Source organism: Rhinopithecus roxellana, chromosome 8 (assembly GCF_007565055.1).
Source record: "Rhinopithecus roxellana isolate Shanxi Qingling chromosome 8, ASM756505v1, whole genome shotgun sequence".
Lineage (NCBI taxonomy): Eukaryota > Metazoa > Chordata > Mammalia > Primates > Cercopithecidae > Rhinopithecus > Rhinopithecus roxellana.
Window position 1 is genome coordinate 25,535,658 of NC_044556.1, and position 14,986 is coordinate 25,550,643.

At 35.0% G+C, this 14,986-nt stretch overlaps 1 protein-coding gene across 4 annotated transcripts in view; it reads right to left on the minus strand.

Moving 5' to 3' along the window:
* The window catches only part of DPYD (dihydropyrimidine dehydrogenase), a 902,287-nt gene that overhangs the window by 228,422 nt on the left and 658,879 nt on the right, over positions 1-14,986 (minus strand). For all 4 annotated transcript variants that reach the window (XM_030935823.1, XM_030935822.1, XM_030935821.1 and 1 more), the window contains 2 exons: positions 14,020-14,140; positions 13,098-13,217 (listed from right to left, as the gene is read on the minus strand). In XM_030935823.1, coding sequence (XP_030791683.1) covers positions 13,098-13,217; positions 14,020-14,140 — 241 coding nt within the window. The remainder of the gene's footprint in view (positions 1-13,097; positions 13,218-14,019; positions 14,141-14,986) is intronic.

The window sequence follows — 14,986 nt, forward strand, 5'->3', positions numbered from 1 at the left end:
ATTAGATGCTCCAATTCCAAGAATCAGTGTATTTGAAAAGCTCCTCAGGTGACTTTTTACCTCTGCTGTAATCAGTACAACTGATGTACTGATTCAGTGACCTCTGCTGTATTATAAGCTGTGTTGGTCTGTTCTCATGCCGCTATTAAAGGCATACCTGAGACTGGGTAATTTATAAAGGAAAGAGGCTTAATTCACTCACAATTCTGCAGGGCTGGGGAGGCCTCAGGAAACTTACAGTCATGGCAGAAGGGGAAGCAAACATGTCCTTCTTCACATGGTGGCAGCAAGGAGAAGTGCAGAGTGAAGTGGGGGGAAAGCCCCTTATAAAACCATCAGATCTGGTGAGAACTCACTCACTATCATGAGAACAGCATGGAGGTAACTGCCCTAATGATTCAGTTACCTCCCATTGGGTCCCTTCCATGACATATGGGGATTATGGGAACTACAGTTCAACATGAGATTTGGGTGGGGACACAGCCAAACCATATCACAAGCCTATATAAAAATGGTGAAAACTAAAGAAAGGTCTTTGGGAGTGATTTCAAATAATGTACAAGGAACAAACAACCACACACACACATACACACACACACAATTTCTACAAAATATTACCACACCCTCATCTAGCATAACTTGCTATTAAAACAAGGGTTTGAGGAACTGGGAACACTAGGGTGAAAATACATTTCAATGACACAAGGCATTGTTGTTGGCCTAACTCATTTCTATTATGTTTTCATTTTAACTACTTAATAGAGAAATTTATAACTCCATTTTAGTATTGGAGTAAACTAAAGAAAAAGACCAAATGTTTGGAACTATTGAATAAAAATCCAACACAGAAATAATTTGATCCATTAAACCTTTGGCATCTGCCTTGAAAAGTACATATGTTTCTTTGTGTTATTTCTCAGTATATTAATATGAGAAATGCATGAAGCACAGAGGTTAATAGGAATATGGAGAGGTTTACTAGACCACTTACAGTGTAATTGTGACCTGTCATTACTGTGCATTTTTTTAAAACAGTGATTAATCTTAGTGTTATATTTATAGATTGTTTTCCATCAATTTTTTTGTTAAGTACAAAAGTGACTATATATTTTCATCCTACAATATGTTAAGACATTACAAAAGCTTAACAGAATAAATTAATACAGAATGAGCAAGGCAGAGGGGCAGTTGAAGCACAGTGGTTAAGTGCACAGTATGAAGAGTCAGACAGTAGGGATTCCAATATACCTGGATACCAGCTGTGTGATGTTATAGAATTTACTTGACCTTTCTGTGTCTCAGTTTATCTTTCAATAAAACAGCCCCCTACTTTTGCCCACCTGATTGGTTTGTTGTACTGATTAAATAGCATAATATGTGAAAAGCTCCCAGCATCTGACACATAGTAAAATGGCCTATATTCTATTAGTTAGAATTTCTAACTAAGTTTCCAAAAGCTCAACAGCAAAATCAATATGGCTGGCAAAGATTAAAAGTCAGTTCAGGCTGGGTGTGGTGGTTCACGCCTGTAATCCCAGCACTTTGGGGGGCTGAGGCAGATGGATCACCTGAGGTCAGGAGTTTGAGACCAGACTGGCCAACATCGCAAAACCCTATCTCTACTAAAAATACAAAAATCAGCAATTAGCCGGCCTGGTGGTGTGAGTCTGTAATCCCAGCTACTCAGGAGGCTGAGGCATGAGAATCGCTTGAACCTGGGAGGTGAAGGTTGCAGTGAGCAGAGATCACACCACTGCACTCCAGCCTGGGCGACTGAGTGGCACTCTGTCTCAAACAAAAAAAACAGTCCAATCACTAAATCCTTCTGCTTGTATGCAGCTGAATATTAAGAATAAAATAGGATTTCTTACATGTCTACTATGTGCCTAAAACTTTCACAAATTCTGGAGGAGTTGATATGAAAGAAACAATGGCTCCTGCTTTTAAGATGTTTATAATCCAAACAGGTCAGTCATCAACCAAATGTGCTAAATGAACTGAGACTAATTAGGAACATTCCTTGGACTTGTGGTTTCTGTTCAATACAATTCTTTTCAAATTAATACATACTAATTAACATTTCTCACACCATATCATGACAGATAAGAGCTAAGACAGTTTAACCTTCTTGTTTATTTTTGTTTATTTATATTATATCATGTTTGGTTGTAAACCAGGGGAAATGAGAAATAGTGTGAGCTCCTTTTTCACTTCAGAAAGGACTTAGTATAGGTTTTTTTAAATCTCAATTTCTTCCCTACCTCGCCATCTTCAAAATGTCCTTCTCTTTCTCCTCACCTAATGAAAAGGTAGCATATCTGAATTACTTACTAGGCTTTTGCAGGTTCAGTTGAAATTATAAAAGAGATGATGCTGTTTTGGGGAAAAAAGATGAATCTGTTCAAAAAGGTGAGACATACGCAGGAACACAGGTATTTGTAATTACTAGGATTACAAAGAAGGACATCCAAAGTTGCTCTCGGCATCACAGTTAGAATGAGTGCTCAGATGGTTTATCCAAGGCAGTAAGAAATAAGATTTTTTTTATTACTATATTGATGGCAGCTTCATTTCTAGCTGCATGCTTACACTTCAAGAAAAATGCCTGAATGATGCCTCTCATTTTTGTTCCTTGAAACGAATCCAAGAATGTTTCCCTAATTTACCTATCTGACTCAATTTTCCAAGATAGAGACTGAGTGAAACAGGTAATATGGGCCCATAATTTTAACAAGGGTCACAGAAGAGTACACTGGCAGCTTTTCAAAACCAGAGAGAATAAATGTTAGATTAGTAAGTGACACTTGTAGACTATTAGAATTTAATGAGTATACTATATTTAGACAGATATGACAGATGTTAATCTCTGACGTTAATAAAAATGCCTAAAAGTTCATTTTGGAGAAAGATCTGCGTATGAACCCAGACTATGAAATGTGGTTATGTAAACTCTGGCAAGTTTCTTAAGTATCTAGACTTGAGTCTCTAAGTCTGCAGAATGGGCCCAGTGATATCCACCTTCCAGGGTTATTTAAATAAGAATGCATATAAAGTGTTCAATAAAGCTCTGGGCACATAAAGACTGTATCATTCAAAGGTCTTGATATTCCCACACAGCTGCTATGCATTGCTTGAATAGCCAGTGCTGCTGAGGAATGCAGAAATGCTGATCACTTTTCTAGCAATACATAAGTCTGTCAACATAAATTTCCAAATACCAAAAGAGTACATATTAACTTAAATACTGAGATTTATAAATCCATAAATCACTTTTTTTTTTTGGATAGGGTCTCACTCTTTTGCCCAGGCTGGAGTGCATGGGCGCAATCTTGGCTCACTGCAGCATCGACCTCCCAGACTCAATCGCTCCTCCCACCTCAACCTCAGGAGTAGCCGGGACTACAGGTGCATGTCACCTTGCCAGGCTAAATTCTGTATTTTTGGTAGAGACAGGGTTTCACCACGTTGCTCAGGCTAGTCTCAAACTCCTGGGCTCAAGTAATCTGCCCGCCTCAGCCTCCAGAAGTGCTGGGATTACATGTGTGAGCCATTGCTCTCAGCCTAACAATTTTCTTAAAATTGCCAGTGTTACTGTAAGAGACATAGTTAAGTTTATATAAACAGGAAAACCAAGGTATTGCTTAGTTGTCATAAAGTTGTGTGAAGATTAAATGAAATACGTTAGTGATTTTCTCAGACAGTATACACACTCAGAGTTACACTGTACCAGAAATTTATATATCCCACAAGTAAACTGATTTTAAGGGAATCATTTTCTAGTTCCCCAATTTCCATATATATGATTTCTTAAGTTTTATATGCCTGAGAAACAATGCAATCAAGGCATCCCACTGGTTCTTCTGTCTCAACTCCTTTGTTTCAACAGTCCTTCCCCTACTTTCTAAAAAAAGCATATTTTTCATTGATCTCAAATATTACAATGACATATACCTAGAATATAAAAATTTGGGGGTACCAAACAAAATAATCCAAAATATTGGTGTTGGTTTTAAGAAAGTGATTGATTCTAATGATTCAACGACAAAAATTCTTGCAAGTCAGGTAAATCCCAGGTTTCTGATTTCAATAAAATAGAAAGAGCATGTCATCAAGTTGCCTAATCACTTTTGGTGAAGATTGCTAACTAATTTTAGGCTTACAATGGGGAAGGTGCTCAAATATTTAGGTAAAATGACTATAATAAACTCCTTCTAGTTGATTTATTTAGATAAACAGGGATTTTCAGTGTCCACATCTAAAAAAAAAAAAAAGAATAAACCTGATGATAAACTCTATTTTTTTAAGAATAATATGTCTTGATAGAGACATAATCAAATTATTTAAAAAGCCATACATTTCTCATTAATAAATGGATCTTCAATAAAATTCACTTTTATTTTGAATAATTATCAATAGTTATGATATATTTGTGTTGTCTTGATAAAGTGTAAATTATAAATTCTAACAATATAGGAAATAATTTATCATTTAAAGACAACCTAGGAATTTTTAAAATGTAAAAATCCATTTATACACATATATTTTGTTAAAGAGTACTTCCAAAGAGGATCGTTAAGATGTTCAAGCATTAAAAGAAAACATAAAAATAGGATAAAATTTGATGGACAAATTGATTGAAAATATGAGTTTCAGGAGAAAAAAAAAGATGCAAAACTCCCACTCTTTGTTAGAGCATGTTTATGAATTTTTAAATAGGTGATGATAAATATAAAAAAGCACAGTGGTGCTATTTATTCCTAGTAGGTTTATTTAAAAAAATGTGAAACAATTTCATTTAAAGAATTCATATTTGCAAAACATGGGGGATTATGTCTTTTGCTAGCACTTGAACTTACTGCTAAAATTCTCAGGTCAACTAAAATGAGTGAGGAGTATACAGTTTATAAAGTTTTAATTGTAGGGTGTTTGTAAGCATAACAATTTGAAAACCACAGAAATAATGTACTGTATATAAAATCTACAGTACACTTTCCAATCCAACATTTCTTCACTGAATTGAGTTGACAAGTCAGACTCTCCAAGAGCATAGCAAGTAAAGTTAAGCTGGCCTGACCAAATTCCTTTCTCTTTTCTATTCTGATACCAACTCCTACAATCACTCCTGTATAACCCTGGCAGTCTCCACCTTCAAGTATCAGATACCGTGTATGTGTCTCAAAGTTTTACTGTGCCCCACACTTAAGGACCTCTTGGAATTCGAGGTGTTTTCTACCAGGCATTCACATGGTACTAAATTGTTGGGAATGCACATCAGGACATTTGTCTGTCAGAAGAAGGTTTCAAGCAGCTTCCAGGGTTGATGAATGATATCATGAACAGTCTATAAAGAGGACTTTGGAAGAGCTCAGTGCATAGTGTAACAGTGCTAACAGCAGGGACACTGCATTGAAATAGCGTATCTTCACAACATTGGTTATCTCCTCCCTTCCACTAATAAGAGGATAGCATTGTTTGGGGATAGCAAGAAAGCAGTAAATTAAGAGAGAAGAGCAGTAAGCTACCAGTACTATTGTTTCCCACACTTTAAGGGTTTGAGAACATAATTAGGTAAATTTGCATGTAAGCACTGTCCTAGAAGAGAGCTGTTATTACTCAACATGCTAGTGTCTATACAAAGTTAAGAAGAGAAACATAATATTTTGCAATTGTGAGCTTAATTTTATCCTTGTCTGACTCACACCTGTTTCCTTTTCAAAGGACTAGTGATATCCATAAATTGTTTTCAATGGCACTCATAATAAATTCTCTTCGCATAAACAATGGTTTCCACTCAACATTTAATCTTAGAGTGACATGTTCTTCTCTACTCTGAGACCTCAAAGACTGTGTTCCACTTTTTCTAAGAATTCTGACTTCATTTACTATAACGTGCTTCAGATACTTAACTGTGGGCAGAGATTCTTAAATCAAATACTATACCCTTCTAATTTTACCATTGCTTAAAGCGTTTGATATTATTTTGGAAATAAGATATTCTAAGTAAAATGCTCAATGATACTAATCTTTCTTCATCTACTGTTCTCAAAGTGTGGTTCCCAGACCGGTAGCAAAAGCATCATCTGAAACTTGTTAGCAGTGTACATTCTCAGGCCCTCCAAGCCTTATGTATCAGAAACTCTGGGGAAGAGGTCCAGAAATCTGTGTCGTAACAAGCCTTTCAGTTTCTGATGCATGCTAAAGTTTGAGTACCACTGATCTACTGGAATCTCACCTCACCAAGAGGATGTGGATATGTAAAAATTGGCTACAGTTTACAAGTTAAATAAAAATATTTTTCTTCACTAACATAGAGGAATCCTGATCCATAAAAGACTCATAAATATAAATCTTAAATCCCACAAACTAAGAGTTAATCTAATTTCTTCTTATGTAATCAGACATTTGCTTCCAGCAGGTTTCAAGATCTTCAACTACTGAGAGGCAATGATATTTTGATAGTCCTCTAGATGTGAGGAATAAACGTGTTGGCTGTATAGTCAGAGTAATGCTAGAGAGTTTGGTCTGATGCTTAGGGGTTTAGGACGACGAATGGATAAAGATGGTGAGGAATCTCATTCCAGTCATGCCCTCCTTTCCTAATTTCCCTTTTTACTGTTTGGTCTTCTTCCCCTTTTCCTTAGGGAGTCGAGTGATTGATAGCCTAATCCAATGACTGTATTACAGCTGCCTCAACTAGGACTCTTTTCCTTATCATTAGCAGTTAGCCTATGGTTAAATTCACAGCTCACTGCTTGGTACAGCCCCTGAGATTTAAGGGTCTGGCCTTTAGAAAATATTTAACATAAAACTGAAATCTTGACACACTGAGAACTCAGTTCTCTGCAAGGCTTCCTTAATTAATCCAATGTACTGTACCATTGTTCTGTATGAGACTGTGACATGGTGAACTGTTTCTGAAGCTTACAGAGATGTGTAGTTCTAAATTAAACAGCCACTGACGTGTACCTACACTGATTTTTTAGTACAGTAGATATGCATGAATCTGTGAATATTTAAATTCAAGCTCAAACAGTGACACAATACTCTCTAGTTTTACTTTCATAATAGAACATTTTTTGATTAATTTCAAGCTTGAAATCATTCTTTATGAAAAAACACACACAGAGGAAAGAAATTTAATAATTCATTACCACTGCTGCAAAGGTAAGTTTTCTTAATATGCTTGTCAGAATTCTTTGGTTTACAAAGTCTATCAAATATTTTCTTAGGAACTGGAACAGATATTAATTTATTTTCCTAATTTTGAACCAAAGGAAAATATATATAATATCCAGGTACCCATGAATTTGTTGGCTCTTAAATACTATTTGGTTCTACCATTTATCTGTAGGACAATAGTTATTTAAAAATACCTAAGGAAAGGATGTAGACCTTGATCTATGCTTTAAACCTTTGCCCTTGCTCCAGTCTGTCGATGAGCTGTAAGCGTCTATGAATATGGCAGCTGAGTCCCAGATGAAAAATTATGCATCTCATAAACTGCTATTCTGCTGAAATGTCAAGCCAAGGCAAGGCTGTACCTCAGATTCAGCACTTGGCATTTTCCTTCTGTCTGCTTTGTTGCCATGAAGCAAACATGAACAGTGAGGATTTGTGTAGGGCAGGTAGCAGGCGAGCTCACTGTCAAAAATCTATTATTAGGGCTCTGATCTCCTGCACAGACCAACGATGGCTAAACAGTGAGATGCTCAGGTTCCAGGAAAGCCAATATAATAAAAGAGGGGATTCTTTGTCAATCTGTACATGAATATATTCAAATGAGCATTATTTAAATGAGAATATTTCTAATGGTGAGCCTCTCTCAACCAAAGTGATAACTTATAATAAAAATTGCAATCTAGCATCTTTATTTGAAATGCTTACTTTTGACTGTTCTGCAAATATAGTACATACATATTTGTATAACAAGGTCTTTAATAGTTTGATCAGTTAAACTTGTAATAAGCTAATCATGTTTTTACATAGGTGAATAACAGGCCAGATTTTTTGCATTACTTTTATACACACAAAAAAAGGAAAAAGATAAGTGAGTATAAAAAGGAAGGCTCTCCTTTTAATTATTCTTTTTGGCATGAATTAACACATTTTTATTCATTTAAATTCTATCTTTATCTATCAGGTTACTTTAGATCTTCAATGTTAAAGCCTAAGCTCTTATCGATAAAGATGATTACAATAGATAGCTTAAATTTTATGACAGATAATAGGCGTGTTTTTCTAAAAGCAATTTATGCATCAATAATCATGTGATTGACACATAAAAAATTCAGCACATTAAAAAACTTCCCAATTAAAAAAATACCAACACTGTATTTTATGATGGAATTGTAATGTGTGGTGTAAGAACTTAAAGCAATCCTGCCAAAATCTTCCGTTGCTGGCATGTGTGAAAATAGTTATTTAAAGAAAAATGTAACTAAAACTTCTGAGTTTCTAATCTTTTGTTTTGCCATCTCTCTGATTTTACATAAATGTTCACTAATAAATACAACAAAATAAGTGTATGATTAGAGTGGGTTACACTGGATTTGTGTTTACATAATGCCCAGTAGCAGAGTGTATGCTGCCAAGTTATTGCATTCTAACAATTCACGCCTAAGTAACTATCTTAAAAACACACATAAACTATGCGATGTGAAGTCGATGCCTAAAATTCCTTTCTAAGCTACTATATTGATTCACATTTGTGCAAGTTTTCTAAATTATACACTTTGTACTCACTTCTGACCCTACACTGACGCAGATCTACAAATTACTAGTTAAATTTCTAACTTGTACCTTCTTTTATTAGTATTTCCTATGTTGGTTTTACAATGAACACCTTTAGGAAGCTTCCAACCATACCAAGCCAGTGTCCAGTATCTCACATAGCTAGATTTCAAATCATTCATTATTTACTTGTAGACTCTAAGAACATTCATGGAATATTCCACTATAATTTATTTAGAAATACACAGTCATTTACTGGATTCTGTAATAACCTCTATGAGAGGAGTAACTTTGGGCTGAAATAGAGAGAAAATCTTAAAATCATCTTTTATGAATTATTCAGAAATCAATAATAAAGTTTATAAGTCTTAATACTGAACAAAATGTGTTCTCTTGTTGTAATTGTGTAAGTCAATACATAATTAATAACTTCAAACAAGGATTTAAAATTTGAAGTTAAGAACAAGAATTTCCTTTCCTTTGGTGAAAACAGAACAAATTTGGCAAATAAAATAATTTAAAACAGTAAGTTAGTTTTTCAAGCTCATGGGAAGTAAATTGTATTGAGCCTGAAGTGTCTATCATTATCTCAATGTAAGTGTCTTCTGCACTCTTTCCTGTGTGTGTGAATGTGCTTATGTTTGTATGTGCAACACAGAAAATATATGCAGGACAATGAAATTCATTCTCCATTAATAAAAAACATTAAAAACACAAGGAACAACAACAAAAACCTCAAATGAATTTACCCCATTGAAAAATGCATGATTACTTTTTCTCCCGAAGTACCTGTAAATGAATAAAGGTTATTCTCAAGAAGTCAGCTGCAAGAAAGACATCTTTAGTTTATACCATGCAGGACTGATTCTTAACCAGCTCTGAAAGAATCTTACCGACAGGGAGGATTTCATGTGAAAATGTCACACCACAGCTGGATAACACCATTTATACAGGTGATAGTAATCACTGATTTGGGGGCTATCTTAAGATGCCCTCATTATTTGGGAATGAAGTCAGAAAAAAGGTCAAAATTTGAAACTATAACCAGACAAAAAAGAACTTAAGCTAGGAAAAATAATGAGTCATGCACTCAAGGATGGAGTTTATAATTGTTACTGAGATTAGGGTTTTTTCCAACCAAGTAAGTCAAAGAATTTCTTCTTCCTTTCCTCTCCCCAAACCCAATAAACTATTCAACTGTGTGATGATACATGAATTAACTGCTGTTTGATACAACAGAAGTTTTCTGGGTGGATTCTAGAAAAAGGAAAGGTCGTAACAACTTAGTATTAGGTCTATACTGTCCAAAGAAAGGTACAGAATTCTTTAGAATCAATGGTTTAGATGGAGTACTTACATGGTGGACAGCTGAATCAGCCATCTTTGTTTGATAAAAAATATTCCTTATGGATACCAAACAAGATTTCCTTTTATACTGTTCTCACTATGAAATCATCTGGTACATAATTCAACTTTTTAATGGAGCAATACTATGACGTATTTCTCCCATAATTGAAATTCAGGTTTATAAATCACTTTATTATGAGTTTGTTTCATATATTTAAGCACCCCCCAAGAGTCTAATCATCTGCAGATGAATTAGAAAAATAGTTTCTAAAATAGCAAAGCTGAGGATAAGACCTTGGAGTGGGGTCCTAATTTGCTCTCTTGATGTAACTTGTAAGCTACAGCAGGTAGAAGTTATCTTTCTACAGTCTTACTGACCTCTTTTATTTAACAAAAGAGACCTCCCTCTGAAACAGTAACTCTCAAAATATTTTGAAGTTAAGTAAGTAAAAAGTGCCTTTTACATTATGGCATATATAAGTGTATATTATGCGTATAACTGAAAAAGAAGTTTGGTCAAACAGTGCTTATCCCAACCATGTGCAAAGCATTCTGACAATTCTTATTCTATTTTGTTATTTAAAATGTTGATTACAGTTAACTAAACTTGATTGCATAGTATACTCATGAATTGGGAACCAACCTTTGAAAGACATTGCTCTCAAATCCAGAATACTTATATCTGCAGTAATTCAATTCACATTCCTTAGCTGAGATCCTGTTTTCCCAGGGCAAGTCATTGTCCCTTATTAGCTAATGCATTTTCTCTAGAAGAACATTCCTGAAATGTGCCCATTTTTCTACAGCAGGTATACTACTCCAGGCTGCCTCACTATTTCCGTATTTAAACAAAACATAATCTTCATTTCAAAGAGCAGAAATCTTATTCTGAGAAAAAATAACAACAATTGAATAAACAGCTAAAGAATATACTGAAAGGGGAAAATATCCTTCACTGGCAATGAAAAGTATGTGTTGTGTTCAGGTGGCTATCCAAAATTAAACTCTATTTAGTTTTCACTTTTCACAAATCTGTGATTCGTGCAGTGCCTCTGAAAGAAGACATTGCCATACTCTGAGAGAACATTTGAGCAGATATTAGCACTGTGCTGTGATAAATTTTTTAAAAATCTTTTAAGAATATCTAGCTTATTTTGTGTAATTTTCAGTATTAAAGCAGCATTTGAAGTCTTGACAACCATATTTGATAAAACTCTTGAAAATTTGAAACCATTGTTATTTAACACAATTTTGCTAGGCTAAGTTTTGCGATAACTCATACTGAAGGTACTCTGTTATAGGACTTGCTCTGTCCTAAAATATATTATCATTGCCTATTTAAACTGCTTTTCAGATTCTATTACCTTTAAACTTAAGCAAGCATTGCTTTAAAGGAGGGAAACTATATTAATTCTGTCAATGTGGAGAAAGGCTATTTTCAAAACAGATTGTTTAATGTGAAGAAACTTAATATAGAACCTATTAGAAATGAGGTACAAGTCCTTTAAAATGTTAGGGATTTTTTGTTGTTTAAAATGAAAGTTCCACCCAGGCTTAGCTAAGCTTATAGCCCAAGTGAATATTTATATATGGATTTATAAATCTTAGAAATAGAGTTTTATGGAAATGCTAACAGACCCTGAGGTACGGCTGAACTTGTTTTCAGGTACTGCTATAATTTCCAGTGTGTGTATGCTTAAAGACTGCAACACAAAAGACTTTTTCTAATGCTATAATTTTGTAGTTTTATTAGACTGAGTTATAGTATGGAAGAATATTCAGAAATTGCAGCTTAAATGAGAAAACGTGAATGGTGTTACTTATATAAAATACTACTGCAATAGTTCTTTTATTAATTTTTAATGTTCAGCAGCCTCTGCGACCTCCTTTATTCTCTTGCTGTCAACATGGCAGGCTGGAAAAATTGAAATGGGCTGACAGAAAACATAGCGCATGTTACAGCCCAACTCTGGAGTCTCTTGACTCTCTTTCTGTGGCACTTGCTAGCGCGGTCCACGTTATTCTGCATTACAATAATATTTAAGGCCCTGTTTGATAGCTCCTGATAAAAGCGAGTTGTGTCTGGAGCCTGAGCAGGTGCTCCTCGTCAGCCTTCTTCTTTCTGACATTGTGGGAATGGCATTCAATTAAAAGCAGAATATGACCATTTTTGTTCTTCATGGCTCACAGGCATACTTCATACTCTCAAAACAGAATACCTCAGCATGGATAGAGCTTTATTTGTGTCTGTCCAGCCTCTTCCAAAAGCACATTTTGGTCTGATTCAGCAATGCTTTTCTTGAACAGTGGGGCACTGTTATGTTATGTATATTTACCACTTTCTCTATCACCAAGGAGACTAATCCCCATACCAGTACAGTCAAGAACCTTACAGCATTGTCTTTGCAAGCCCAAGTTCGTGTTGTCACAGTCTCAGAATGCACAGGGCAAAGATACTGAATAGGACCTTGAGATTAAAACCTCTCTTTCTTTTTCAATTTCAAGCGTATGATGATGAGAAAGAGTGTGCAAAGGTATGAGGTCTGCAAATGTCTTGTCAGCTGATGCTTAATTCAGTGTGTTAATGGCTTGTTTGGGACAGTTGTGAAAGCAAGATTTTTGAAGATGGTAGATGTCTAAATTCCAGGAAGAACGAAAACTAGTCCAGACTATGAAAAGGATATTGTAATGAGGGTGCTTATATTTTTCTCTCAGAGGGCCCTCATATTAACCCTTACTAATAAGTGGCAAAAGAACTGAGAGACAACGAGAAATTCTCAGGAAAGCATGGACCACAAGAGAATAGAATTTGTGCAAGACTTTATCTTGATATTCTCTCATCCTGTGCTGTCACTTGAGCTTTCACATTCAATCTGTTCTGTCATAACTATTAGGAATATTGATCAGCTATGAGTTATAAGAATTTGGGATCAAAAAGGACACAAAACTCTTGCAACATGACCTCCTGATTTTTCAACAACCTCCAAGAAAGCACAATGCAAGAAGTGGGCAACACCTACCAGACACTCCTCCATATGTAGTTCGCTTTGCAATCCCCACTGCTGGCCAAGGTGTGCCATCAGATTTTAATCCCATCAGACCTGAGACAGTGTTGGTGGCTGTAACGCCATCGGCACCACCTGTGAAAGACACATCAACATTTTCATGCAGCTCCTATAAGACATGATAGTTAAAACCCATTCAAATCCTCACAGTCCAGAAAAATGCAATCTACTTTATCTTGAGAACATGCTTTCTCCTCAAAGTTCTTCACTAATTTAACTCCTACATTTATGTTTAAAATTTTAAACACTAAAAAAGTTTTAATGACCACAACTTTATTTTCTCAATTATTACACAGACTTGTTGTTACCAAATGTTTTGTACTTAGTGTCATTTTCCAGGTAATTTACAATGTCTTTGCAAGTCAGGGTGCAGTTTTCCTGGGATGGAACACAAGCATGCATGATTTATGTATTCAACAAATATTTATTGGGCATGTGTTTAAGGAAGTCAGCTAGGCCCTATAAAATATAAAGAGAAATCATGAGAAATTTCACATTGTGGAAACTGAAATTTCTTTTTTTTTTTCTATTTTACTTCATTAAAGGTTAATATATTGAATTGTTACCGTATGAGGTCATTTATTTTGGGCAGGATTGCTGTGACTGTGCTTTTTGTTCTTATAATGTGTGAAATAAGTGTTTATTAGGAAAAACTATAAACGATCTTGTGTTTCCAGATCAAAGTTCATGGTCAATTTGCTAGCGTGAGACCAGGTGTAAATCTCCTGTGTTTCTGGGATCGAGTGCTCAATTGGAAACTTTTAAAATTGAGACAAAAAAATATACACGTTTGTAGGAAAAGGCATACTTGAGTATGGCTACATAATATGAGTGAATATTTATAATAGTGGGCAACTGATTCAAGTCAAGTTCTTACCTTCCTTTGCAGCTCTTGCGATGCTCACAATATCAGTGACATTTGGGGTCAGCTTGGCAAAAAATGGAATCTGAACAGCTTGCCTAACCCAGCGGCAGATGTTACGCACCAGCTCTGGATCCTGTTCAAATAGGTCGGTTAAATATAGAACATAATTAAAGAATTGTGATCAAAATGTGTACTGGAACAACAGCAAAGCTGGAGACGTGCAAGACAAATCCAACTTGACAATGAGCTACATGATATATTTCTCAAATTCCTCCTCAGTATTACACCTAGACTCATTAGGGAACTAAGGTTAACACACTTCAAGTGAACTGCAAAATCATCACATAAAGGTTAAATTCCTCAAGAGAGCCTTTAGAAAATAAAATTTCGAAGAACAAAATGGAAGACAGTGTTTCCCGCTTTCAGTTAAATATTATCAGGAATGAAACACAAACTTTTGATAGCAAATACAGGAAACATTAAAAAATTTCTAGTGATCTCATTGGTTTAAGCAAAATAAAAAATATTTAAACTGCCGGCTCTCAAGTGAATGATATTAAATCGAAAGCTTGTTGTTTTCATTATTAGACTTAGTTTTGATGTGTATTCAAAATAAAATCTATCCATGACTTCATCATCAATCTACATGTGATATATAGCATTTGCAAATATGGAATAATTCAGCCTTGTATTATAATGAGCTGATCAGTAACTTTAATTTACTTTTGTAAATGTTATCAAGATCTGTGCAGCATTTTTCAGCACTCACGTACTTGAAAGAATTGATCAAAATGACAAAAATGAAATGAAATATCAAATGCTTATTTTAAAAAGCAAGAAACAGACATTTCCCTGTGCCTATTTTCTGTGATTTTCCAAGCCTTTATTTTCTCATGGGGCAAGTATCATTTAGAGGGCAAACACCTATCCTTTCCATTGAATAACTTAGCTACAGTACAGTAATGTTCTTTGATTTCAA